At 35.2% G+C, this 26,256-nt stretch overlaps 2 protein-coding genes across 3 annotated transcripts; one reads left to right on the top strand and one right to left on the bottom strand.

Annotated features, from left to right (window-relative positions):
• Positions 1–4,767: 4,767 nt before the first annotated feature.
• Positions 4,768–8,459, top strand: LOC130806421 (uncharacterized). The gene is made up of 4 exons (XM_057671493.1): positions 4,768–5,019; positions 5,446–5,492; positions 6,143–6,273; positions 6,657–8,459. Exons 1-4 carry the CDS (start codon positions 4,839–4,841, stop codon positions 6,721–6,723), a joined length of 426 nt encoding a protein of 141 aa, XP_057527476.1. The 5' UTR covers positions 4,768–4,838; the 3' UTR covers positions 6,724–8,459.
• Positions 6,257–24,892, bottom strand: LOC130806402 (uncharacterized). Of its 2 annotated transcripts, none has more exons than XM_057671464.1 (8): positions 24,564–24,882; positions 22,927–23,000; positions 21,730–21,872; positions 21,603–21,649; positions 21,137–21,245; positions 20,420–20,481; positions 18,273–18,387; positions 6,257–6,878 (listed from the first exon to the last, which is right to left on the bottom strand). In XM_057671464.1, the coding sequence occupies exons 1-8, from the start codon at positions 24,777–24,779 to the stop codon at positions 6,709–6,711; spliced, it is 936 nt and encodes a 311-aa protein (XP_057527447.1). In that variant the 5' UTR covers positions 24,780–24,882; the 3' UTR covers positions 6,257–6,708. The 2 variants fall into 2 exon arrangements, with proteins under 2 accessions (XP_057527447.1, XP_057527446.1); XM_057671463.1 differs by lacking the exon at positions 6,257–6,878 and adding an exon at positions 14,136–17,375 and having other exon boundaries at positions 24,564–24,892.
• Between the last annotated feature and the right edge of the window lie 1,364 nt (positions 24,893–26,256).

Genomic DNA, 26,256 nt, shown 5'->3' with positions numbered 1-26,256 from the left:
CTTCTTGGCTTACGAAGTGTGTGCATCTTGTTTCCCCGTTAATATGCTGACATTAACAATAAGTCCAGCCTAATTTAACATGGTATCAAAGCCAGATTCGATCAAAAATTAAAAATGACAGGTTCGAAAAGAATGGTGTTCCTACCTACCGCCATTGATTACTCTTACATGCGAACTTGATCAAAAATTAATAATATTTGTGATGTTGATAAAAAATGGATTTTTGATAGTGGTGCCACAGATATGATGACGAATGATGTTAATGATATTAAAAACATTAAATCTACTCGACGAACTCATATTCAAACGGCTAATGGGGAGTGTGTTAAAGTAGAAAAAGTAGGGTCTACTGAAGTAACATCAAACTTAGAACTTAAAAATTGTCTTTAATTCCAAGTTTATCGCATAAACTACTCTTTATTAGTCAACTTACAAAAGAGCTGAATTGTTGTGTACTCATGTTTTCTGGTGGATGTTATGTACAGGAGATTCCGACGGATAGGATTATTGGGCATGGTACTGAGATAGGTGGATTATACTATGTTGATGAAGCTTCTCAACATGGTTGTGTTATGCTTACATACACATCGGTTGTGCAAAAACTATGCATGTGGCATAAACGTTTGGGTCAACCCTCTTTAGGATGCTTTCTTCTATTAGTTTCAAAAATTTCTCCTTAGATTGTGAATCATGTTTGCTTGCTAAAATTCATAGACATACATATACATCTAGTTCGTCTCATTCCGATGAACTGTTTTTGTTGATACATTCTGATGTTTGGGGCCTAGTGCCGAATGCTACTATACATGAATATTCTTACTTTGTGTTGTTCATTGACTACACACGTATGAGTTGGGTATATTTTTTGAAACGGAAATCTGATGTGTTTAATGTTTTTTTGAGGTTATATAAGATGATTCAGACGCAACTTAACAAACAAATTCATATTCTATGATCTGATAATGGAGGGGAATATATGATACTTGATATGAAAGACTTTATAACTTCTAATGCTCTAATTCATCAAACATCATGTTCTGGCACTCCACAACAAAATGGAGTTGCTGAGAGGAAAAATCGACACTTCTTGAAATGGCAAGAGCCTTGATGTTCGAGTCTCATGTTCCTGCATATTTTAGGCCTGAAGCCATTATGACATCAAATTATTTTACGAATCGCCTCCTTACAAGAAAGTTAGATTTTAAGACACCTCTTGAGGCTTTTAATACCCTTACAACTATACCACCTACCCACAATCTTCCTCCACGGGTGTTTGGTTGTGTTGTTTATGTTCATCTTAAGAAAGGAGATAGAAACAAATTGCAACCTAGAGCAGTTAAATGTGTGTTTGTTGGATATGGTTTTCATCACATGGGGTACAGATGTTTTGATCCAGTTCATAATAAGATGTATACTACAATGGACTATGATTTTTTTGAAGATTCCTTTTATTATACCCAACTAACATCTCATGGGGAGAGTAGATGTGGAGATCTTAGTTGGTTAACATATTCAGAAATAAGAGAAGAGGCACAAGAGAATACGTCTTCTATTATTAATAATCAAGACACTAATCAAGACACATCACTTCTTAGTCTTCCGATTAATCTTCAATTATTTAATAATACGCCTGTTACTTTACCTGAAAGTTCAGCTCATGTTATTACTTTACCTGAAAGTTCAACTCATGTTATTACACAGGAAGGTTCTATTCCTACTCAGTCAATAAATAATGATCCACCGACTTTATCTTCACCTGCGCCTAATGAGAATGTCGGTAATCCTTCTCTTGAAGTGGTTAGTGGGAACGAGGAAAGTATCACTCAAACTTCTAGTAAAATTCCAGCTAATAGGTATGTATTACCTCCTAGGAGTACAAGAGGGATTCTGTCAAGGAGATATGATCCAGAATTTGTATCTCAAAGGTCCAAGTATCCTATTAGTAATATTGTAGAGAGTAAATTATCAAAGAAGGCAATTTCTTTCATACTGCAGTATGTTCTGACAATATTCCTCGCAATGTAGACGAAGCTTTAAAGAGTAAAGAATGGAAAGTAGCAATGGAGGAGGAGATTAATGCCTTACGGAAGAACAATACGTGGGAAAAGTGCATTATTCCAAGTGGTAAAAAAGCAGTTGGATGCAAATGGGTCTTTACTATTAAACGTCATGCTGATGGAACCATTAAAAGATATAAGGCCCGGCTTGTAGCGAAGGGGTACACACAAACTTATAGGATTGATCACTCTAAAACTTTTTCTTCTGTTGCTAAAATTGATACAATTCGAGATTTATTTTCAGTTGCTGCTAATTTAGATCGGCCTCTCCATCAGTTTGATGTTAAAAATGCTTTCCTTCATGGAGAAATTGAGGAAGAAATCTATATGGAAGCTCTTCCCGGCTTCACTCACAAATTTAAGAAGGGGGAAGGGTGCAAACCTAAGAAGACCTTATATGGATTAAAACAATCTCCAAGAGCATGGTTTGGGAGATTCACACTTGCTATGAAGAGATTTGGGTATAGACAAAGTAATGTAGACCATACTTTATTATTGAAGACACGTGAAAAGAAAATTACATGTCTAATAATATATGTTGATGATATAATAATAACATGCAATGATTTGGAAGAAATGGCAAAGTTGAAGGGTAAACTATTTGAAGAGTTTGAAATGAAAGATCTCGGAAATCTTAAATACTTCCTTGGAATTGAGGTTCTTAGATCGAAGCTTGAATATTCATAAACCAAAAGAAATATATTCTTGATCTACTAGGTAGGACATGGACGATTGATTGCAAGCCAGCAGAAATTCCAATAGTAGCTAATCATGGTTTACAGATTGTAGAGGGAGCTAAGTTGGCTAATAAAGAGCAATATCAAAGACTAGTTGGTAAACTTATATATCTTTCTCATAGCAGACCAGACATAGCATACGCGGTAGGAATTGTAAGTAGATTTATGCATCTTCCTCAAACTGATCATCTCGAAGCTGTCATGAGGATAGTTAGATATCTCAAAGGAACGTGTGGTCGGGGTACTTTGTTTAAAAAGAATGGTAATCTTGATTTATTAGTCTATATTGATGCCGATTGGGCAGGAGATAGAAATGGAAGAAAGTCAACCTCTGGATATTTTACTTTTGTTGGAGCTTGGAGGTAATCCGGTGACTTGGAAAAGTAAAAAGCAAAAAGTTGTAGCTTTCTTTAGTGCTTAAGCAGAATTCAGAGGCATTGCTAAGGAATAATTGAAATTTTATGGCTTTGGAAGTTGTTAGATGAACTTGGTTTTTCTTAAACCAAACCGTGTAAGCTTTATTGTGATAATGAAGCTGCAATTAAGATTTCAGAAAACCCGGTTCAACATGATCGTACATAGCATGTGGAAGTAGATCGTCACTTCGTAAAAGAGAAGCTTGAAAAGAAAGTTATTAGTCTTCCATCCGTCAAATCCAAGAATCAGATTGCGGACATTTTTACTAAAGCAGTAAGAACAGAAGTATTTGAAGAGACACTTCTGCAAGTTGAGTGTTCAAAACCTACCACTCAACTTTAGGGGGAGTGTAGAAAATAATAGTTAAATTTAGAGTTTTTCTAATAACTTCCTATTATTAAGGAAGGTTATTAGGTTATTTTAAAATTAGGTTATTTTTAGGTTATGTTATTTTTAGAAAAGTTAGTTTTTTCTTCTAATTAATTTTGTATAAATAGAGCTGATTATTCTTTTTCTTAACCATGTGAATATAATTGAAAAATTAGAAATTTCTCTTGAATCTTTTTTCATGGTTATAATTGAAAAATTAGAAATTTCTTCCTTTTTCATAAGCAATATCACAAATTGATACAAATAGATAGAAAAGGTCATACAATGAGCCTAACACCATTGACTTGACCTTTATAGATATAAATTTCAATTTGTTAACGTTGAGTCTCATGTAAAAATTTGGGGAAACTGACATTTTAGAGAGTAACAAGAGAAATTAATTTAGTTTTAAAAACAATTTTGATGAATTAGTTAAGAGAGAAAAAATGACCGAAATCAAGTAAATATTCCTAGTCAACAATATAAGTTTTTTATAATTCTATTACCCCAATACCATCAAGTGATTTCTATCTAGAATAAGACTTGAGAGGGTCAGAAAAGGTTATTCCTTAGCTCCTATTTAGCATATATGTCCCATCGTTATGTTAAAATATAGCCAAATAAAATCTTATTTGATTGTATAAATATAATTATATAAATTTTATTAATATAATTTTTTTATATTTTAATACATATTTAGATACATTAACAAATAATACATTAACATACACAAAAAGCAAATGAGATATGCAAGCAGAATATAAAAGAATATTATACTTTAAAAAAATTCCACAACAAATATGTTAGAGTATATAACATATTCTGGGGTCTCAACTATCAGTCTAAGCTTTTGGTTAAGATGGTTCCTTGACATGGCATCAGTAACCATCGTGACAAAAAGTCACGAGTTCGAAATTCAACTATCCTTCAACTTCAAGTGGAATATTTCGCACTAAGTATGAAGAGGGCCTGTGCTACATCCACAATTCTAGCCCAAATGACTCTTGGATAAGGGGCATATTAGAATATATAACATATTTTATGACCTCAACAATCAACTTAAACTTTTGCTTGAATTGATTCCCTCGAAAAATAAAGTCATCTTCATTACATCTAGACCAAAACTCATACCATAAAATATTCTCTCAAGATAGATATTTAAGTGGAAAGATACAAACTATAGGCCACAAAAATCACAACATAATACAAATAACAAGAAAACAAGATACACCTATCCCTTTGGCTAAACACTTGCACCATGGCTCAAGCAACTTCTTGTTGCTGCAAATATTTAGCAAATAAACACCAAGCAACAAACATTGATAGATTGACCCAAATTACTGTTAAGAGAAGATTTCTTCTATCTTCTACTGCTTCTTGTTTATTAGCTGTTGCATCAACTGATCAAGCCCTTGATAGCAGAACTGCTCTCCTTCAAAGTAACTTACTATTTTCCCTTCAATTACTTTTAATCTTATTTTTTTCTCTGACTTACAAATTGAGATATTGAGATGATTGAAAATTAGAATGAATGGAGAATAAAAATTTACGTAGACGTCATTAAAGCTGATATATTGATTTATATAGCTGGTCTTAATTATTGTCAATCTTATTTGTTTTTCTATCTAGACTTACAAATTGAGATGGTTGAAAATCAGAATGAATAAAAAAAATTTACGTGGAAGATGATTATAGTTGATATATTGGTCTATATAGTTAGATCTCAATATTTTGGGATTAGGGCTTTGTGGTTGTAGTTAGTTACACAAAATTGAATGATTTTAATTAAGTTTGTTTGATGATGGTATTTTGATTGTAATATTTTGAATGATTTTAAGTTTGTTTATTGATGGTATTTTGATTAGAATATTTGAAGAAATCTGAGGAGAATAAGGCTAAGAATGATAAAGAGGTTAGACTGTTGCTTGAATGTTTTTCTTATATAATGGTTGATAAATTTTACTATATAATGGCTTAATTATCTTGTTTGCAACAATTGTTTTGTGCACAAATGTTTTGTGCTTCAATATGGTAAAACTCGAAATTGGGTAATGTCAATACCTTAATCTCATCAAAATGAAATCCGCTATATGAACCAGAACAAAACTCAAAATATGATGTTTTTCACTAGTTGAATGTTACATTTAAATCCTGTTTAATGCACCTCATTTAGCTTGATTGAACTGATTTTTACTAATTGAAACTAATAAAAATTGATTTGTACTAATTAAAACTGATTTTTACTGATTGTAATTGATTTTTAGATATAAATTTTACTGAGTTGTACTGATTAAAGTGATTTTTATTGATCGTAATTGATTTTTATTGATTGTAATTGATTTTGAACTGAATTTTACATTGTAACAGTTGATTGATTAAAACTGATTTTTACTAATTACTTAATTTTTTAAAGGTGAACTAAACAAGATCTTAGTAGTCATGCTCAATTCTAAAAGCCAATGACAATAAACAATTTAAAAATTTGTAAATTATACTTAAATAAATGTTTAGTGTAGTATAATTCAAGTTTGATAAATTGTGATTTGTTGTTAATCTTTATAGAGAATGGAAGACTACTACAAGCGTAATTACAAAGATTACTTTGGATTTGTAGAAGGCACATTACAGGCAAAGGATAAAGAACAACTTTCTGAATCTGAAAGAGGCATTCTTGAATGGTTGCAAAAGAACAAGTAGTTCCATTTCATTTCATTATCTTTAATTTCTTTTGTTATGTAAAACACGTAACGAATTGAAAAATTTAATAGCATTGAGGTAAATTTTACCCTATAAATGATTCTCATTACTACCATTTAGTACCACTAACCAAATGAGCCATTAATGTCTTTAAGTTTGGATTAGTAAAACAATGGAGGAATCGAAGACGATCCGCATTAATGTTGACAAGAGTGGGTGTACATCGCATACATCTATAATGTCTCAATTCCTCTCTATTACCAAGCCTATGCACATTGCACACTCTTAACTGCTGTGAATCAGACCAAAGCATCATTGTAGAAAAGAGAGTGATTCTCGTAGACGATGTAACCCGACTCTCTTAACTGCTATGAATCAGACCACACTACTGCATCAACGTAGACAAGACTCAAGAAAGCGAATGTAGCAGTTCAACTTGCAGATGATGTAACCCGACTCTCTAACTGCTGTGAATCAGACCACATCATCAATGTAGACAAGAGAGCGATTGTAGCTGTTTCAACTCGCAAACGATGTGGCCCAAGCCCAACTGCGGTGGCACCAGCTTCAGAAATTATTCTCAACTCATCGTCTGTGAAATCTGAAACGATTAACATAACAATCAGCTTGTTTCATCAGTGAATAATCTTGTTAAGAAATTTAAGTTTCATCATTCGTCAATTTATCACCAAACTCCAAGTTTCATGATGACAGGAAACTCTGATCATCCCATGTCCCAACACCCGCCCACACTCACCCCGAAAAAAGAAAAAAGAAAACAAAATGAATTCAGCTCATAACAATCTGCTGCAATTTCAACTTTTTACTCGACAAACCACTTAAGTTCAAGAAATTTAAGTCAACATGGCTCAATTCTACGTTACCAACGTGATGTTTCAAAGGAAAGGTTAGTAAAATCACATCATAGATTAGATGGGCATCATATAATATAGCACATTAAACAGAGGTGCAGTTCCTCCTATCAGGAAGGTAAGAAATGCCTTAAAAGAGGTAATGCTAAAGACATTTGGAAAGTCGAGCATCAAAATTTTCATAACCCTGATGTTCATATAGGCTCATCATTTATTTGATCAATTGTTATTCCGTGGCAATAAGGCCTTATCTTTCATTTCGGGTGTTGGGAGGTAATTAACCTAGAACAAAAACAATGCTCACTAACAAAATGAAATTCTTTACTCAATAAACATGGTTTTAAGCATCACTATCTTCAGGTTTATGAAAAAACCTTTGTTATCATCAACAAGGTAAGGTTGCGTATGATAACCCTCTAATTTGGCCTTATTTTATGCTTATTCAATGTGCATTTCCATGCGGTTGTTGTTACTTATTATTTTTATGGGATTTGATCGCCCTCGTGTAGGGTATCTTGTGTTTGCTCGTTTTTGCAGGATCAACCACCTTTTCCCAAGCAAAGCAAGTTAGGGACGATGCGCCCCTAGTCCCCCGGAGGTTTTGGAGAGGGAACAGAACTAAACCGAAGATATGAGATAGTCCCAAGCACTCATGTGAGGGCAAGGAGGTAAGAGGACATTAACTTGAGCATTTTGGAGATTTTGATGAGATCGATCGGTTGATCCTCTGCAGTAGCATTTCCAGAAGCATCATACAACATCATTTGGAGATTGATTGCTCGATCTCTTAGGTTCAATCAATCAATCAATCTGGTGGCTTGATTTATGTAGAAGCATTCCTTTGTAGAGCAAATTGATCGATCGGTCGATCTCATTTGCTCGATCGGTCGATCTTGTGTCCCATGTCTTCCAGAAGCAGCTGTTTTGAGAAGCTAAATGGTCGATCGGTCGATCATTTCAGATCGATCTCTTTTCGTGGATGGGATTTCTCTTACTTGGCGGCCCTTTACACGTCATTCAAGGGATTAATCTCTGATTTTAGGCTAAAAAGGTTTCACCGTTTTGGGAGGTGCTATATAAGGAGTTGTTGTAAGCATTAAACATTCTAATTGTTTTTGCCCTATTTTCATTACTCTAGCTTTTATTGCATCTTGAGATCTAGTTTTCATTTACTAAGGATGCTAGCTTTTAATTTCTGCAAATTAATATTTGAAAATCACAAAAATACTTTAGTCAAGGTTAATTGTAGCTACTGTTCATTAAATCTACTAGTTTATTGCAAGTTTGGAGTTTTTCTTCATCAACCTTCATTGTAGAGGGTTTGAGCTTCATTAATTTTTGGGTTTTATATCTTTGTTCTCTAATCGTTCCCGTCTTTTGTAGGTATCTTCTAATACTCCTCTTTAGTGATTATTGATAATTTATTCTTGCTTTTATGCTTATTTGTGGTTTTCACCATTGTTGTTCAATAGCTTCATAATTCAATATCCTATTATACTATCCATTATGATGTTTTTAAGCAATAGAATGAGTAGTAAGTAGCTCCTAGGGTTGGGTTTAACTCAACCCTTGTGATGGCTTGATGATGATGAAGCTCTAGTTGATTTTGGGTTGATTAAAGGCTTAAATAGGAAATTGTTCCACCCATTGGCTAAGGATTGTCATGATTACTTCTAATATACCAACAAAGGTTGGATTTAGGGTAATCTAATTGTTGATCAATAGACAAAATTGGGTGTAAGAGATCAATAAGGAATGAACCTTATACATAGTTACATGGAACATGGAACGTGGAACGTAGCCACGTTCCGCGATCCGGGAACGTTCGTCCCAGATCACCACGAAACGTGACCCAAATCACTCAAGGTGACGTCCCAATGTTGAAGACTTTTTCTAAAAGGTATCTTGGCCTTAATTTACAAATAAAGGGAAAAAAGGAGGAAAAAAAGGGATGAAACCTAGAAAACTAAAACAATTCCACTTGAAAACAATTTCGTAAAGCAAAAAAATCATGTAATTAAATTTTGCTTTCAAATATATTTTTTATACATAATGTATCTCGTATCCAATCATTCTCGAGATAATATAGGTTGCGTTCGTTGTTCCCGTTTCCTGTTCCGAATTGAATGTCATTCCAGGTAATAATGACCTCGTATCCAACCTTCTATCTAAGGGCTTTATCCTCTACCTACGAGAGTAGGGAAGGATGAGCAAGTAGCGGACGATTTTTAACCCAAGTCTTTCATCTTCACTTACGAGAGTGAGGATGGTGAAGAGCTTGGAGGCAATCCAAGCCCGATCAAGGACCGAATTGCTCCTCGTAGTACGATTCACTACCCTCTAATGACCCTTAAGAAGCTAGTATATCATCATTGAATAGTCATCATGAATGAGTTAACCCTATCCCTTTTTACATTGATTGTAAACCCTTTATTTTTGCATACCCCTTTTGTTATTGTATTCAACAAATCCCCTTTTTATATCTGACTAATACGCAAAGAGAAATATGCATAGACTTGTTTCCCCGTGAACACGACCTGGTAGTGCAAAAATCCGTGCACTTGTGGTAATTTCATAAAGAGGTAAAAATTTTAGTGAACAAGTTTTTGGCGCCGTTGTTGGGAATTCAACGCAAATAATGCTATTTATTATTGCAAATTAGTCTTTCTAGTCATTTGTTTCCTTGCTTGATTCAATCCCCCCCTCCCCCGGATCTTACACATGTATCTCTTGTTTGTTTATGCTCACTAGGTCTAAAGGTAGTACAAGATCTTGCCTGTAGACCCAAAAATCGAAGCGACCATAAGGAGGTTAAGTTTAAGACAAAAGAGAAGGTTGAGAAGGAGGTTAAGTAATAGTGGTGCCCTAAGCTCTAAAGTAATGCCTAAGGTGGTCACAAAAAAAAAAAAAAAGAAAAGAAAACAAGCACACATAGACGGGGTAGCAAAAAAATGAACCACAATGAAGCCAATCAAAAGCATGCTACTAAATCATCATCAAACAAGCTCGAACAAAGAGCAAAAGGACACATGGTAAGACAAAATTGATAATTCACAGACACAAAATCATAGGGACTAAAGAAACATGTACCCTTCTCCAAGCAAGTCTAAGCATCGTGCCGAATGATTTGGACTAGGGAAAAGGTACACGGAAACCTACCTCACTCGGACTCTTCATTTAAGTAGATGTCGGGACTATAGTGGTTCCAACACCTACGACCTTTAGCATCAGCATCCTTATTCCCCTCCCCAAACTCCCTAGAAGACTTGGCGCCCTGATAATATCCCGGGAGGTAGTACATAGCACTACCATTCAGTAATGAGGTGTCAAAGAATCCCTCCCTAGTGTAGTTGTACACTGGTGGCAAGGTGGGTGCCGTAAACCAAGTAGGGTGGATGGTCCCTGGAGGGACGCATCCACGAGCATAATAATCTGCATACATGGGCCATAAGGCCCGAGAGTTATCCTCATGCTCAGCCTCAAAGCGTCTTTCATGTGCATCAAATCTCGAGTTCATAATGAGGTTTGATGCATTGAATGTTGTTTCAATGCTGAAGGGTGGTGGTGAGGGTGATGGGCGGAACTCTTGTTATGGTAATGGAGCTGGTGGTGGATAGTTGGGAATAGGGTTTTTTTTAGGGCAGCGAGGGTGAGAAGTGCATTGCGCTTAAGAGGTAGTGTCGAGCATGATCAACCAAAGGAGGCAAGTGAGAAGAGGGGGGAAGGACAACCGAAAAATGTCTAATATGCCAATCAACATGGGTGGTGAGATCAATCACCCACTTTTTCCTATTCGTGTGTGGGATGTTGATAAGACAATCTTGTATTCTACTTGCAGAAATTTCAGGTTCAACAAACCCGGCAATAGCAGTGTGGGTGATTATCCTATCGATGTTGATTTGGCCAAACCCATTTTAAGAAGTGATTTCTTGGAAGGAGAACACAATGGCCTTGGTAAGGTTGTTGGGGAAGGGAAGGTCTCTAGAGCGGAGGCCTCGGGCAAGGATGTACATGTCTAGAGTTGACACCTTGTTCGCCTCCGCTTTGTGGCCGAAAGTATCGGCCAATAAGCAAAGGAAAATCCTAATGTATGGATGATGCACTTCGGATGTGACCATTTCGAGCCTGGGTGCCACTAATTACCCTAATAGGGTAGCGACCTCTATATTCTGGTTAAGGTCAAAATTACCAATATTTTCCACACCAAAAATATTAGTTGTGATTTGGTCAAACTGTAATTGTTGTTCAAAAGCCTAAACTGCAAAATGACCGAATCATTTGCGTTCTCCTCATCAACAAGGACTAACGAGCTCAAAAATTCAAGTGTGAGCTTCCTATACGACTTGTGAAACATCGTGAATAAGGAGCTCAACCCGAGTCTAGCAAAGAGACCTCTAGTCTTTTCATAAACTCCCATAAATCTCAAACAATCATGATCAATAAAACGGGTGGCTAGGGTATTCCGTACCTTAAGTTTGTTGAAGTTCACTTGTTGAACTCTTGTACCGAATATCAGGTCTTCAAATCCTTCTTCTGGTTGATTCACTGCTTGTCTTGGTTTTTAATTTAACATATAATACAGCCCTCTTAACATAATATCAGGTGACAAGTCAAGCTAACGACTATAACTTAGCATATCCTTGTCCTTTTTCTAGTTTTGTCTTTTTAATTTTTGGTTTTTCTTGTAGTATGTAATTTCCTTTCTTAGGTCTTTGTTTGTCTTAGATTGACTTTTGGAAGTTGGGTTATTTGGTTCTTGGGCAATGATAAAAGATTTGTGGGCTGTTCGAAAAGAACCGATCGATCCTCACTGATCGGCTGATCAATCTTATACGCATTAAGTTCCAGAAGGTTTAAATCAAACAGCTTAAGAATGATGGATCGCTCCCAATAGATCGACCAATCGATCTCATATTGCCCCAAGAACAGAAACTTTGTTAAAACTGCTGAGAAGATCGGCCGATCGATTCACTTTGATCAATCCACTTTGATCAACCGATCGATCTCAATTCTCATCAACTAACTTTCCAAAAGGCCCTTCAATATTGAAATAGTGATTGGCCGATCGATCTTATCATGTGAACTTCCAGAAGCTAACTTTGTTTTGTAGTGGAGATCGAGTGATTGATCACTAAGGATCTACTGATCGATATCAAGGCCCTTATAAACCATGCTCAGAATCCCATTTTCTTCCCCATCATATTCCTTCTTCTCAAAATCCTAACTTTCTCTCTCTACATAGACCACCATACCCATTCCTCAACCTCTCATTCTCCACACTCAAATCCTCACAAACATCCATTAAAACACCACAAACTCAATAAAAAAACACTTCCACTTCCTTTTCAACCACATCTCACCTGAAATTTGAACCACATTCTCCACCCACATCACCAACAAGCCACAGTTTCTGTTCAAAACCACCCAATTCTAAATTCCTTCATCCTCAACTTGGTTTTGTTGCAAAAATGAGCTCATCTTCATCTTCATCTAGTTCCTCTTCCCCTACAACCCTGAAGGAGGACAAAATGACCAAGACAAGCAGTGAATCGGCCCAAAAAATTTGAAAAACTGATATTCGGTACAAGAGTCCAACAAGTAAGCTTCAACGAACTTAAGGTACGGAAAACCCCGACCTCCAGATTTTTGATCATGATTGTTTATGATTTCTAGGAATTTATGAAGAGACTAGAGATCTCTTTGCTAGACTTGGGTTGAGCTCCCTATTTATGATGTTTCACAACTCATATAGGAAGCTCACACTTGAGTTTCTTGAGCTCATTAGTCCTTGTTGATGAGGAGGACGCAAATGATTCGATCATTCTATAGTTTCGGCTTTTGAACAACAATTACAGTTTGACCGAATCATAACTAGCTAATATTCTTGGTGTGAAAAATGTTGGTAATTTTGACCTTAATCAGAATATGGAGGCCGCTACCCTTTATAGGGAAATTAGTGACACCCGAGCTCAAAATGTTCATCACGAAATGGTCAAATTTGGAGTGCATCACCCATCCATCAGGATTTGTCTTCACTTATTGGCTAATAATTTTCTGCAACAAATCGGAGGCGAATAAGGTGCCAACTCTAGACATGTACATCCTTGCCCCAAGCCTGCGCTCCAAAGACCTTCCCTTCCCCAACAACCTTACCGAAGCTATTGTTTGCTCCTTCCAAGAAATCACTTCTCAAAATGGGTTTCGCCAAATCAACATCGGTAGGATAATCACCCACACTGCTATTGCCGGGTTTGTTGAACCTGAAATTTCTGCAATTAGAATACGAGATTGTCTTATCAACATCCCACACATGGACAGGAAAAAGTGGGTGATTGATTTCACGACCCATGTCAATTGGCATCTTAGACATTTTTCAGTCGTCCTCTCCGCGCTTCTCACTTGCGTCCAATGGTTGATCATGCTGGGCTCTACCTCTTTAAGTGCAATGGACTTCCCACCCTCGTTGCCCCACAACAAAACCTCATTCCCATCTATCCACCACCAGCTCCATCACCACATCACCAACCACAACAAGAGTTCCACCCATCACCCTCACCACCACTCTTCAGCATTGAAACAACGTTCAATGAATTAAACCTCAATATGAACACGAGGTTTGATGCACTTGAAAGACGCTTTGAGGCCGAGCATAAGGATAACTCTCGGGCCTTATGGCCCATGTATGCAGATTATTATGCTTGTGACTGCGTCTCTCCAGAGACCATCCACCCTACTTGGTTTACGGCACCCACCTCACCACCAGTTTACAACTACACTAAGGAGGGATTTTTTGACACCTCTGCACCGGATGGTAGTGCCATTTACTACCCCCCCGATATATTATTAGGGTGTCGGGTCTTCTAGGGAGTTTGGGGAGGGGAGTGAGGATATTGACATTAGAGGTCGTAAGTGTTGGGAGTTTAGGACCACTATCGTGCTGACATCTACTTAGATGAAGAGTCCGAGTGTGGTAGGTTTTCGTGTACCTTTTCCCTAGTCCAAAGTATTCGAGACGATGCTTAAGACTTTTCTTGGGGAGAAGGTACATGTTTCTTTAGTTCCTATGATTTTTGTGTCTGTGAATTATCATTTTTTTCTTACTATGTCTCCTTTTGCTCTTGATCCTCAACTTGTTTGATGATGATTTTGTAACATGCTTGAGTTGATTGGCTTCATTGTGGGTTATCTTTTTGCTACCCCAACCCTATGTGCTTTTTTTCCTTTTTTTTGTGTGACCATCTTGGGCATTATTCTAGGGCTTAGGGCTCCCCTCTCTTGACTTGCGACAAGTAAGCCCTTTTATGCCTTTTTATGGGGCCATCTTGAAGCTACGGGGAGTGGTGCCGCCTTTGAGTTGGAACAAACACCCTAACTCGAGTGAGGATTGAGCCTTGTTATGTAATCTTGCTCGGTTTTTGAGGTGTGAATAGATAGCGCACTAGGCATGATCTAGCCTAGACCCAAGACGAATTATGTTTTGATTGTTTGGACCTAGAATACGCCCTATATTTCTTATTTCATCCCTCTTCACCTTGCCACGGAACTCATCCTTTTCATAACTCCTTGATCCTTCCTTTCTTGCGTAGCCATCTACATTCCATCTCTTTTCACCTTTCCTCAAATGCAGTCCATCACATCTCACCTTACCCCGAAAACCTTCTTTTTTTGCAATGCTTTTAGGTTTGGTTTGTCACATCGATTGTTTGGATAAGTCACACTTGGTTTAGCCTTATTGTAGTTCATTTCTTTTACTTTTTAAGGTCGCTAGCCCACCTGTATAGTCATGATGACATAAGAGTATAGCATCTTGTTCATTCCTTTATATCACAAGGGTAGCTAGTAGCGCCCAATTTGTGAATATTGATGTTAATGACATGGTATATCATCTTCCAATTTGTTGAATCATCATGTCATTGTGGTTAGCATCTTTATTATTATTGTAAAAAAAAGAAAAGAAAAAAAAAGGTAAAAAATAAAGAGAAAGAAAAAATAACAATTTTGTCCTATTCTAATTGTTTAGCTACCAAGTGTGCACTTATGGTCTATTACGCTTGTTTTGGGCTAACCAATAGCATTTACAATCCTTTTTCTTTTGCCCCTCATTCTTCACTAGCTTCATTCCACTCCACCTTTCCAAACCATTAATCCTTTCGCTACTTTGTAGGCATGGTCCACCTTTTTGCAAGAAAGTCTTGGTCTTGTGGGGGTATCGAGGTGCGAAACCTTGAAACACCTTTGTGTAGATAGCTCTCATCTCTTCGATCATTAGGCGAACGCTGAGAGATTTAAACCTATAAACATGCGAGTGTGATGCACTACCATATAGTGAGGCTTGTTCCACTCTTAGTGATAAGCATGGGAGCCTTTAGAGCTCAAGATTGGTTTGTGGGGTTCGTTGTGTGGTGTCCTTTAAACGGATGAAAAAGTGGACTCTGGTTTGCATTTCAAGTTAGTGGATTCTTGAACATTAAGTGTTTTGCCCATGTGTGAGTCTAGTTTGTTGGCTAGCCTCTGGTCGGGCGTAATTGTTTCTTGGTTCCCCTTTTTGAGTAGCCGATTTATACTCAATGCATTTCCATGGTCATCACATGATTGACCTTGAGCTTTGCTTACCTTCTTTTCCTTATCGTTTCTTTGCACTAATTGATCTTTACCTTGCTTGAGACAAGGGCTTGCTTGGGGAGAGTTGATAACCCTCTATTTTTCCCTTATTCTATGGTTATTCAGTGTGCATTTCCATGCGATTGTTGTTCCTTCTTAATATTTTCATGGGATTTGATCACCCTCGTGTAAGGTATCTTGTGTTTTGCTCGTTTTTGCAAATTCCCGAGCAAAGCAAGTTAGGGACAATGTGCCCCTAATCCCCCGGAGGTTTCGGAGAAGGAACAGAGCTAAACCGAGAATAGGAGATAGTCCCAAGCACTCAGCGTACATCCGACCCCCTAAACCCCGCATAGGTAGGAGCCACTTAATAGCATTGGGGTAATGGAATGTTGTTTCATCTTTAGATTTATGCATGTTGGACTACAGTTTGTGCATTAAAGCCATATCAATTTCCACCAGTATTAGTAATCACAAATGATAGTTAGATATGTAATGCTTTATTAAAAAAATTAGAAATTTGACAAAATGATGATTATTCATCACAGTTGACAAACTTACTTCAATAGAATCCATTAAATACCCCAGCTCCTCATGAGAGCAAGAAGAATGCAGCGAAAGATCATGAACTCCACTTTCAATATACATGCACAGTTAAAGATGAAGAGAAAGAGATGACTTTCATTTTAAGCTGCATGTTTGTTATTTGAACCATATAAGTTAAATTCTTCATTTTGCCACAATTGACCATATGGCCACCTTGTCAGGTTTCCCAACCATGTAATAGACATTTTTGCTACTAGCATTGTCACCATTGCAGGTGTCGGTTTATCTCTTGCGACCTGAATTGTTTGAATTCACGTACAAGGTGTGACAAGGATACGCGTTCCAAGCGCCCAGTTCTCCATAACTAAAAATTGGTACAATGGGAAATTGGGTATGATGGATAATTACATGATAACCCCAACAAGACCAAGTACAACAAGCCCAGTGGTAATTAAATACTACAAAAAGGCAAGTACCAAGTATCAAAGAAAATAGAATCACAGTATCTCCGCATACATTACATGACGTATATTTCACTCATCCTTCCTCGATCCGACTCTCTGTCTAAATACTTGTTTGACTTTCCCTTATTATGTCTCTGTTAGAGCATATAATATATCTTGACGCCTCAACTATCAGCTTAAGTTTTTGGTTGAGTTGGTTCCTTGACAGTCTCTCGTATTTTTTTGATAAAAAAATCTATTAATGAAAAAACTTCAGCAAAACATCATAGAGATGAGATCCCTATAAAGTTCTGTTATCTAACTACATTAGTATGTTCCATTCTTCTCAACATAGTTTGTTTAAAGGGCAATGTTGAAAGAGGCCATTGGCCTTAGCCCATAACAAGGCTAAACTTTTTGTCTTACCCAAAATATTTCTAAGGACAATAATTGACTGTTAAAAAATTTGCAGATAGACCATAGAATTGCATGATAACAACAGATCTATGATTTCTTGAGGTTTATATTGCCACCAATCTCCGAAATTTAGTAAATAAGAAATCCCAAATTCTCCTAGGAGCAACCCACTTTTCCCCGCAAATCTTAAATGGCCTATTCCAAAAACCCTTCGCAAAACTGCAATGCAAGAAAAGATGATCATTATTTTCTCCATCCTTCAAACATATAATGCATCTTTGTGGATTCAAAAGAGTTGTTAGGTCTCCTAGTCTGTAAATTCTCCATCGTATAAAGTTTCGTTTAGACAACCAACCAAACAAACGCTCTAACTTTGCAGGAGACTTTTTCTCTCCAAATCAATTAGGTCTTGTAGTTCAAGCCAAAAAAATTGAGATCTGAATCCAAAACACATTTGTTTCACCTCACTGTTAATGTCATCACAACAATCTGATTTTCTCCTTCTCGTCAATGTGCAAAGAAATGATTGTTAAAAACTACCTACATAATTTCGCTTTTTGTCAGAAACTACCTTTTATTTTCTTTTTTTAATCAAAAACTACCTACTAAAATACATTCGTTCGTCCAAATCTATTACCAGGTAGTTTTTCACTTTTTCACAAATAAATGTATTTTAGTAGGTAGTTTTGACATAAAAGAAAATTTAAGGTATTTTTTGGCAAAATGTGAGTTTCAGTAGAGAGAGCATTACGAATGCCTACAACGTAATGTTCAGAATCATTTCCATTATGAAATTTTGACGCCAATACCGACCAATAACAAATTTGCCAATGTTGATCCCCTGTCACTCTAACCAGAAAAAAAAAATCAAGTAGGACCTCTCTCATCTTAGTTATTGACTCATAGTAATAGTACATTGCAGTGCGCGGGAAATTGTACACCATTCATTTCACTACTTCTCTATCAAAAGGTAAAACACGGAAATAGCATTTCTTTCAAGCAGTACATACAGATAACAGAAGTCAATTGTTTCAATTATTAAAGCAACCTAATATAGTTATATGTCAAATTAAGGATAATATGGAGAAAAAATGCTGGGTGAAAGGTTGGACTAACCTCCTTCTGGTCCAATAATAACTGAGCCTCTAGATTCTTTCGCTTGTGAAGTCAAAGTACTGATTACAGGAGTAGCTTCTGCTGCAGCAACAAAAGATAATTTGGATCGTCCAATCTAAAGGAGAAAATATATTGTAAGTCTATGAGCTTAAACCAAGTATCTTTTTTATAGCAACTACAAGCCTAAAGAAAACAGTGTTGCTAATTTGCTAGTCTTTTGGCTTCTCAGGCAAAGTGCTGAGATGAAATAAAACTAGAATTCAAAACTTTTGAATTGTTTAATATTCCTAATAGCATCCTTTATGATACTTTAACAAATTACCACTTGGTGGTCAAACCCAACAAGCCAACGACCCAAGGTAACACAAAAGAATAGACGAAGTTTTTAAATTTCGATTCTCAAATCAACAAATGTAGTCTCAAAATATGTTAGGCAGCCAAAAAACAAGATCCACATCAATTAAGCCATTGAACTAATAAGTTATGATGGTTTAAGATCATTGACCACTGCCCACGGCATTATATTTCCACAGTTTTACAATTCAATTTAAGAATAATAAACCCCTTCCAGTGTTAAAACCATTAGTTCTTGAATTCAGTCACTATTGCCTATTTTGTCATTTTTTGGACTTAAATTAAACAGCCATATCCCCTAGTGGCTATCAGAGGGTCTTTTTGCATGATGGGGTAGGTATTGCAAGGCTTTCAAATGATATTAAGTGTCCGCAGACTAGACTGAAAAGCCAGTCTTACAAGAAAGAACGAATTGAACAAGACCTTTGGCCATGAAGATTACATTTTTCCACACACATTAGAAGACATTACCCTTAGGCTTTAAACATGGAGTTGCTCTCTAGGTGTAATTTACAAGCGTTCAAATTCACTAAACTAATGGTAAGCAAGACTAGGTACATGTCAGTAGCTCAAGTTATAGAGACTAAAAATAACTAATCTTAAGTATCAACCAACCAAGTTCTGATGTCTTCTTGACAAACTAGTCTAGTGATCTTCTCAGAGCCACCCAACGACCCAGCAACGAATAATATTAATAAACCAATCTATCACCACCGTACGCGTACTTAAATTGTAGATAGCCATCGCTCCATGTCCAGCTTTTATTGATATAGAAAGATAAGACCAGGTTTTTAGAGTTATGATAAGGCCTTAGAAGGTCAATACACCATCTTGTTCCCTCTTTTTTTCCTTTTTTTTTTGCCCAATCATAAGGCCAATGTTTTATTTCCCCTCATTTTCACTATTGGAGACACTTCAATCCTTTTTGTCTTTACACAATATCTTCTTTATGCTACCCCAAGCAAAAAACTCAGTCATCAAGTTAGACAACTTTATACAGTAGCGGCCAATTCCAAACAGCCAAATTGCAGATATTATAACTATATGTCTTCCTTCTTTTGATCCAACCATAAGGTCAAGGTTTTAATTTTGCCGTCATTTTAAGTATTGAAGTTGAAGACAGTAAAACCCTTTCTGTGAATTTCCCCAAATAAAACCACTAAATTGGACAACTTCATTCACTGGATACATCAGGAATACCAATACCCACCCATTTCAAAAACAGATTAATACGCACATTACACATGTGAATAAAAACCAGCTGAATGTTTTATAATTGCAAATGTTACAACAATGTGTGGGTAAATTGACCATGAGGAATGTCAAGGAGCATGTTGGAATGATGATGAACACTTATATCTATCAAGTAAAAAGAAGAGGATATTAACAATGAGTTTTTAAAAGTACAACACAAAAGATAGCTGATGATTATACCCTATAACAACATTCAATTTCAAACCTAAAGAAATACAGTCAAATATTGAAACAACTTTTTGGCTATTTTTAATTTACTATCACCCATAATAAGTCCAACGAAACCAACCTACATTATGAACAAAAAGGAGGGGAAAGAAAAAAAGGTTGAAACCATATCTATGTTACTCGAACACTTCTTTTTACCTCAAGTACCAGTGTCGGATCCTCAACACACGAACATGACACTTTCAAAAAACAAATCTGACATTGGACATGTATTCAAGTCTGAATAACATACCCAACAATGCATATTATACATGTTATAGTAAAACAAGATTTTGTCATAATAACAAAAGTATTAGCAAGTAGTAACTCACAATGGGTACGATCTTCTCAACTTTCATTGGAGGAATTAGTATCATTTCATGCAATCGTTGACCTGCAATGATTTGTGCATCAAATTGATGATTTACTTAAGTGTACAATCCAACTATACATCAGAAACTTAGCTTTGGCTCCCCTAACTCCTTTTATCCCTAACTTATCTTTATTTATGGATTTGGCACCAAAATTAAGTATTAATATGATACACAACATGACAACAACAATGACACAACCTTAATCCCAAACAGTGGGGTAGGCAGCACGAACCAAGATTTCAACTCCTATGATCATGCAATAGTATTAATAAAGCAGAATTTTAAGAGTCTAGGTGGATAAAAAAAATTAGTGAAAGTAAGAGAAACTATTAGGGTGAGCGAGAACACACATTGACGTGATCGAGAGAGACATTACATTACAATCCATTACCAAAAACTCACTAAGTGGCTTCCATCTAGGCAGGTTTGGATAGGTCGTATGAATGTAACCTTACTCTTGCAGTAATGTAGATGTTGCTTTTGAAGAAAACAAAATTTGTTGCCTTGAACTCGAAATACAAGAATGAAGAAAATTCAGGACACATGAATAAGGATAGAGGTAATAACATTTAGATACATGAGCTTTTACTGATTTTTACACCAATACAAATTATATAAAGTTTAGAATAATTCACATCACAAAAAAAAATAGATTAACATGTAGATTAGCCTTACATTGTTTAGTAGCAGCTACAATCACTCTCTGTAACCTGTCAACCCGATTTTCTGTTATCGAAGGAGAACGTTGTGTCAAAAGTGGTGTTAAGCTACTAGCTCCCAGCTCCTACAGGGAAGTATATAAACGGAAGTATAATTTCAAGAAAACAACTGAATTAAACCAAAAAAAGAAAACAAGTCATCACTAAAAAGTATATAAGGGCACAAAATTAATTGTTAGATGTAATCAATTCAGGTTTGAATGATTAAAAGATGAAAATAGAACCTACACAGTCTCTGAAGAAATAAATAAGCACTTAAGATGAACACATAATAAATATAACTAGCAGAAATTTTCTTGACTCTTCCTGCCTACTTAATTATTCAGTTTCATTCTCTAAAAGAGCCACTTGGTTCCAAAAAAATAAATCAGGAAAAAATTCTAACACAAACAAAAATGAAGTAATGAAACTTCATGACATACTGTGCACTTCTCAACAAGCCAGTCTGCCCTGCCACCCTTCAGCGTACCTTTAAAAACAAATAGTGAACAATATCAAGATTGGAAAATACATGTAGATTGTAAACGTCCACAGAACATGGAGACTTACCAAAAGCTGCAAATACATCCCATTGTGGTTTCTTAGGATGTATGACTATGGGATCATTGATTGCCACAAAATCAAGCCCAGTGCGATCAACTCTCTCTATTGAACCCTCTACCAGACTGCCTTTGCCATCGAAAAGTTCTATCCTTGCAAGAGAATAATAAAAATAAGGAGACAAGAATCAACTCATTAATTGCTCCTTTGAGGCACAGGTAAATATAATAAGATCACAACAACACAAGAATTAACAGTCACAACAAAAGAGCATTACAAGATCCTAAATAAAGGATAAAGTGAAAAAGATATCGACAAAATTACGGATTTAGAAGGCTAGTGAAACGGACAAGTTTATTCCAACCTATCAATGATCAATCTCAAATTTTCAGCATCATTCTACAAGTTTAACATGTCATATTTTTTCCATTCACTTCTCAAAAATGAGATCATATGCTTTTTCCAATTAAGCTATAGTTTAATCATCAAAGTCAACTAACATCTGCAATACATATGAAGCGAGGATAATAACAACATAGATACCAAGGGTCTATTCTCTTTTGACTTATTTTAATCCTAAGTTCCAAATACCAACAAGTTTAGTTCAGAACAACGACAAATAGACAAAGTTCTAATACATTTACTTCACATCAACGACAAATAATAATAAGTTTAGTTCACAATAATAACTATGCCTAAACCTAAATCCAAAATATAGGGTTCTTTCGATTACAAAATAAATTCATAAGTTCCTGAATAATTAATTAACACTTCTTTTGTCCCACTAATCTTTCCTTATTTTCTATTTTGGATTGTCCCAATCATTTTGCATCATTTTCTTATTTGGATAAAATAATGCAATTCACATATAGATAAAAAGCCATTTATTTCATATTTCCACCTCGTAAAGATGACCAACCTCCCACTTAAAGAAGTAGCAAGTGAATAATAAGGTTATCTTAAGTTCACAATTCTTTTACATTAGATGAAACTCAAACAACTTAATGATTACCACATTAATTATTGCTTTTGAGACTAGAAAAGCAACAAATAGTTAGTTGATCTAATAATGAATAGTGGAGGCACTCAATATAATTTCATGTCCATTATCCCAGTCAAAATTGTTAACATTAATATAGATTTGTGCATATAGTAATAATAAGTTTACAAATTAATCACATTAATATGGTTCTTCTGTATAGTTACCTATCTTTAACACCCAACCTGAGAACTTTAGTCATATGCCAAAACTCATCTCCTTGAACACGTATCAAACATCCCTGCAACATGGAAGGTATGACAAATGTAAGAAAAAATCAAACCTCTTCAAGTCTTCAACCACTTGCATGTGAGCATTCAAGATATCCATGTCGCAATTTGAGGCAAGAGAGGGAGCATTACATAGTGATATCTTGTCAATCAAAGAATTTATTAATGCATGTGAAGTTTTATTGGTCTTGGACCTTCTTTCATCATAAAACTAATACCTTATACACAAATGCTCTCTTGCCTTTTCCCTCGTATATACATACAAAATAATGACTTGCATAAACTCTTTACCTTAACCACCATCCATCAAAAATAATATCGAATTTAATACGAGCAACAAGATAACCAAATCAAACATCAGGAAATAACCTCACTTCTCACAGATTAAGAAACTCCTTAATCCTCATTCTAGCAAATCCAAAATTGACATTAGATCATGTAAACTATTAATCACCTCTCACATGCATACAAAACTTAGATGATATAGAAGACATTGATGATACATGGAATCCTTTTTTCACATTTCATCATGTAAATACATGAACCATATGATGAAACATTAAGATTAAGCAAATCCACATAGGATTGAAACAAATCTCCTTTCTCTCAAAGTTTACACTTGAGCATTTACATCTATAATTAAAATTTCAAGAATTAAGAGATTAGAGTGACCTAAATTTGCAATAATACTATTGTATAAATTTATTTAAATATAAGATACTCTTTCATGTACCATATCAATTCCACTGTCCACATCACAATTGAACATATTTCTTATACAATGTATTACTAATTACGCTATATCTAAAGGTGATAGAGTACATAACATAAATTGGGATTTCAACCATCAGCTTAAACTTTTGGTTGAGTTGGTTGAGTTGGTCCCTTAACATGGTATTAGAGCCTATATCTCATCTATCCCTCTTTTAAGTGGAATTATTTAATACCATCTATGAGAAAGACATGTTTTGCATCCACTCTTCTGACCTTAAGGGCTCTCATGTGAGGGGTATGATAGAGTATATAACATAAATTGAGGTATACACCATTGGCTTTAAGTTTTTGGTTGAGTTGGTTCCTAGACAAAAGGAATGTTCTTTCAACTTGAATTGACTCCAAGTCAATATTTACGTCCGTTCAATTCGCTTCAACACTAACAAAATTCCAGTTCAATCCATTTCAACACTAATATGTTCCAATCAATTCAGGCAACACTAATACGTTCCATTGTACAGTTGAGCACAGTTGATAAATCATAACATTCATAAGTACTATCAAGTAATTAATTTTAGTCAATTATCTTCAACATTAATGATTTCACTTCAATTCAGCGCAAACCACATCCACATTCAAAACAACATAAACATAACAAATAGGAGTAACAACTTTTTAATCTAATCAAAGTATTCTTTACAGAAACAAAGAATCTCAAAATCTTCATAAAAAGAATCGAAAATTTCTAAATTTTCAGCATTAACCTGAATAAAACTTAGCCACAAAAACACATTTTAACTGAATCATAGAATATTAGACTTAAATTAATAAAACTGGAAATAGAGAGAGATAGAGATTGCCTTTGAAGAAGGAAGGGATTCGGAGAAGAACCGAGGAAGACCACCACGAGACTGATTAGAGTAATCTTTGTTGGAAGAAGAAACTGAGAAAGCTCGAACATCAATCATGGCGGAGTTTATACATTCCTTTCTGAAGAAGAACCTAGGTAAGTTTATCCATTTTGCTTGCTGAATATGCGCCATTGTTGTGTTCATCAAAGTCATGGTTATCGCCATGAATGTAGAAACTCCAAGTCCAAACTAAACTCTCTTTCCTATTTCTTCTTAGATTTTGGGAACGCAGCGTTTCAAAGAATATTAATACGGATGAAATTTGGCCAGGTTTGATTTGTCCAGCATAATGGGTTTTCGAAAATTTGAATCAAATAAGTAAAATTATATAAAAAAATCTGGTGAGAATAATTATGTTTGGCTTTTTTATCAGTAATTTTGTTCGCAGTTACTAACAGCGAAGTGCTCTATTTTATAAAATGTTTAAGAATTATTTTAATTTATTCCTCTCACAAACAAAGTTAATTTTTTGTTCGTTATTAGTAACAACATACAAAGAGCTCGAGTTTTTTTGACTAGGTCTCTTTTGTTCGTTGTTACTAACAGCGAACAAATCCAAATCATAGTTTTGAAAATTTCGTGATTATTTTAGGAATTTAGTTTCCCCCATGCCTAGTTTAACAATTTTTTATATAAATTTGCTTATTTAGTTCAATTTTTCATGGGTTTTATCTCATGAAATTTAGAACAAATAAGTAATTTTATCAAAAAAATAAACTTTGGGGAAACTCAATTCCAAATATAAGGCCTCCAGCCCAAACCTCAAGTTTTGAAGCTGTTTGCAGTTAGTAATCGCGAACAAATGTTTTGGTCAAAAAAGTCACAGTTTTTGTTCGCAGTCAGTAACTGCGAACAAAAACTTTGACTTTAATTTAGACCAAAGTCTTTGTTTGCAGTTACTAACTGCAAATAAAGTCATGCCTAAATATAGTTCTGTCTTCTTCTTCTTCATTTCTCCATTTCTAAACCTTTAAAGAAAGTTGATATTCTTAACTCAATCCTTCAGTTCTTACATTCTTCTTCCATTTTAGCACTTTAAATTTCTTGTGGGATACGCTAAGTTGTTTAAAGGCAAACTTTTATTCGATTTTTGATATTTTATTTCGAAATTTAGGGTTTTGACAAAGTTATTTTTTCCAAATGTAGGTCACAAATTCTCAAATCAATATTCTACTAGGCCATCTACAACTGATTAAGGTAATATTTATTTGATTTAATTACATTATTGCATTGTTTTTTAAAGTATTTTTTGTTTATGATGATAATATAGTTGTTTTTTAATAGTGTTATATATTAAAAATCTTATTGTACGTTCATCTATGATTGTTATATAATTTATTGAATATGCTTATAAACAAATTGCAATTATTTAAATTTTATATGTAAAGATTGTTTATCTATGTTTGTTTATAAAATGGTGATAACGTACTTGATAAATAATGATAATATACTTGTATTCGTATAAACTTGATGATGATGTTGATTTTGGTTGTATTCATGTAGAAATTACATAATTTTGTGTAACTATAGTATGTTTTTGGAATGGTTCAATTCGATCAAGTAGTGGCAACATTCATTATGTTGGGGGCAACAATGTGACTACAGTATGTTTGTATTCATGTAGAAACGGGCGCCACATCAC

This window comes from Amaranthus tricolor, chromosome 2, assembly GCF_026212465.1.
Source record: "Amaranthus tricolor cultivar Red isolate AtriRed21 chromosome 2, ASM2621246v1, whole genome shotgun sequence".
Classification (NCBI taxonomy): Eukaryota; Viridiplantae; Streptophyta; class Magnoliopsida; order Caryophyllales; family Amaranthaceae; genus Amaranthus; species Amaranthus tricolor.
This window is presented reverse-complemented; position numbering and strand designations above follow the sequence as displayed.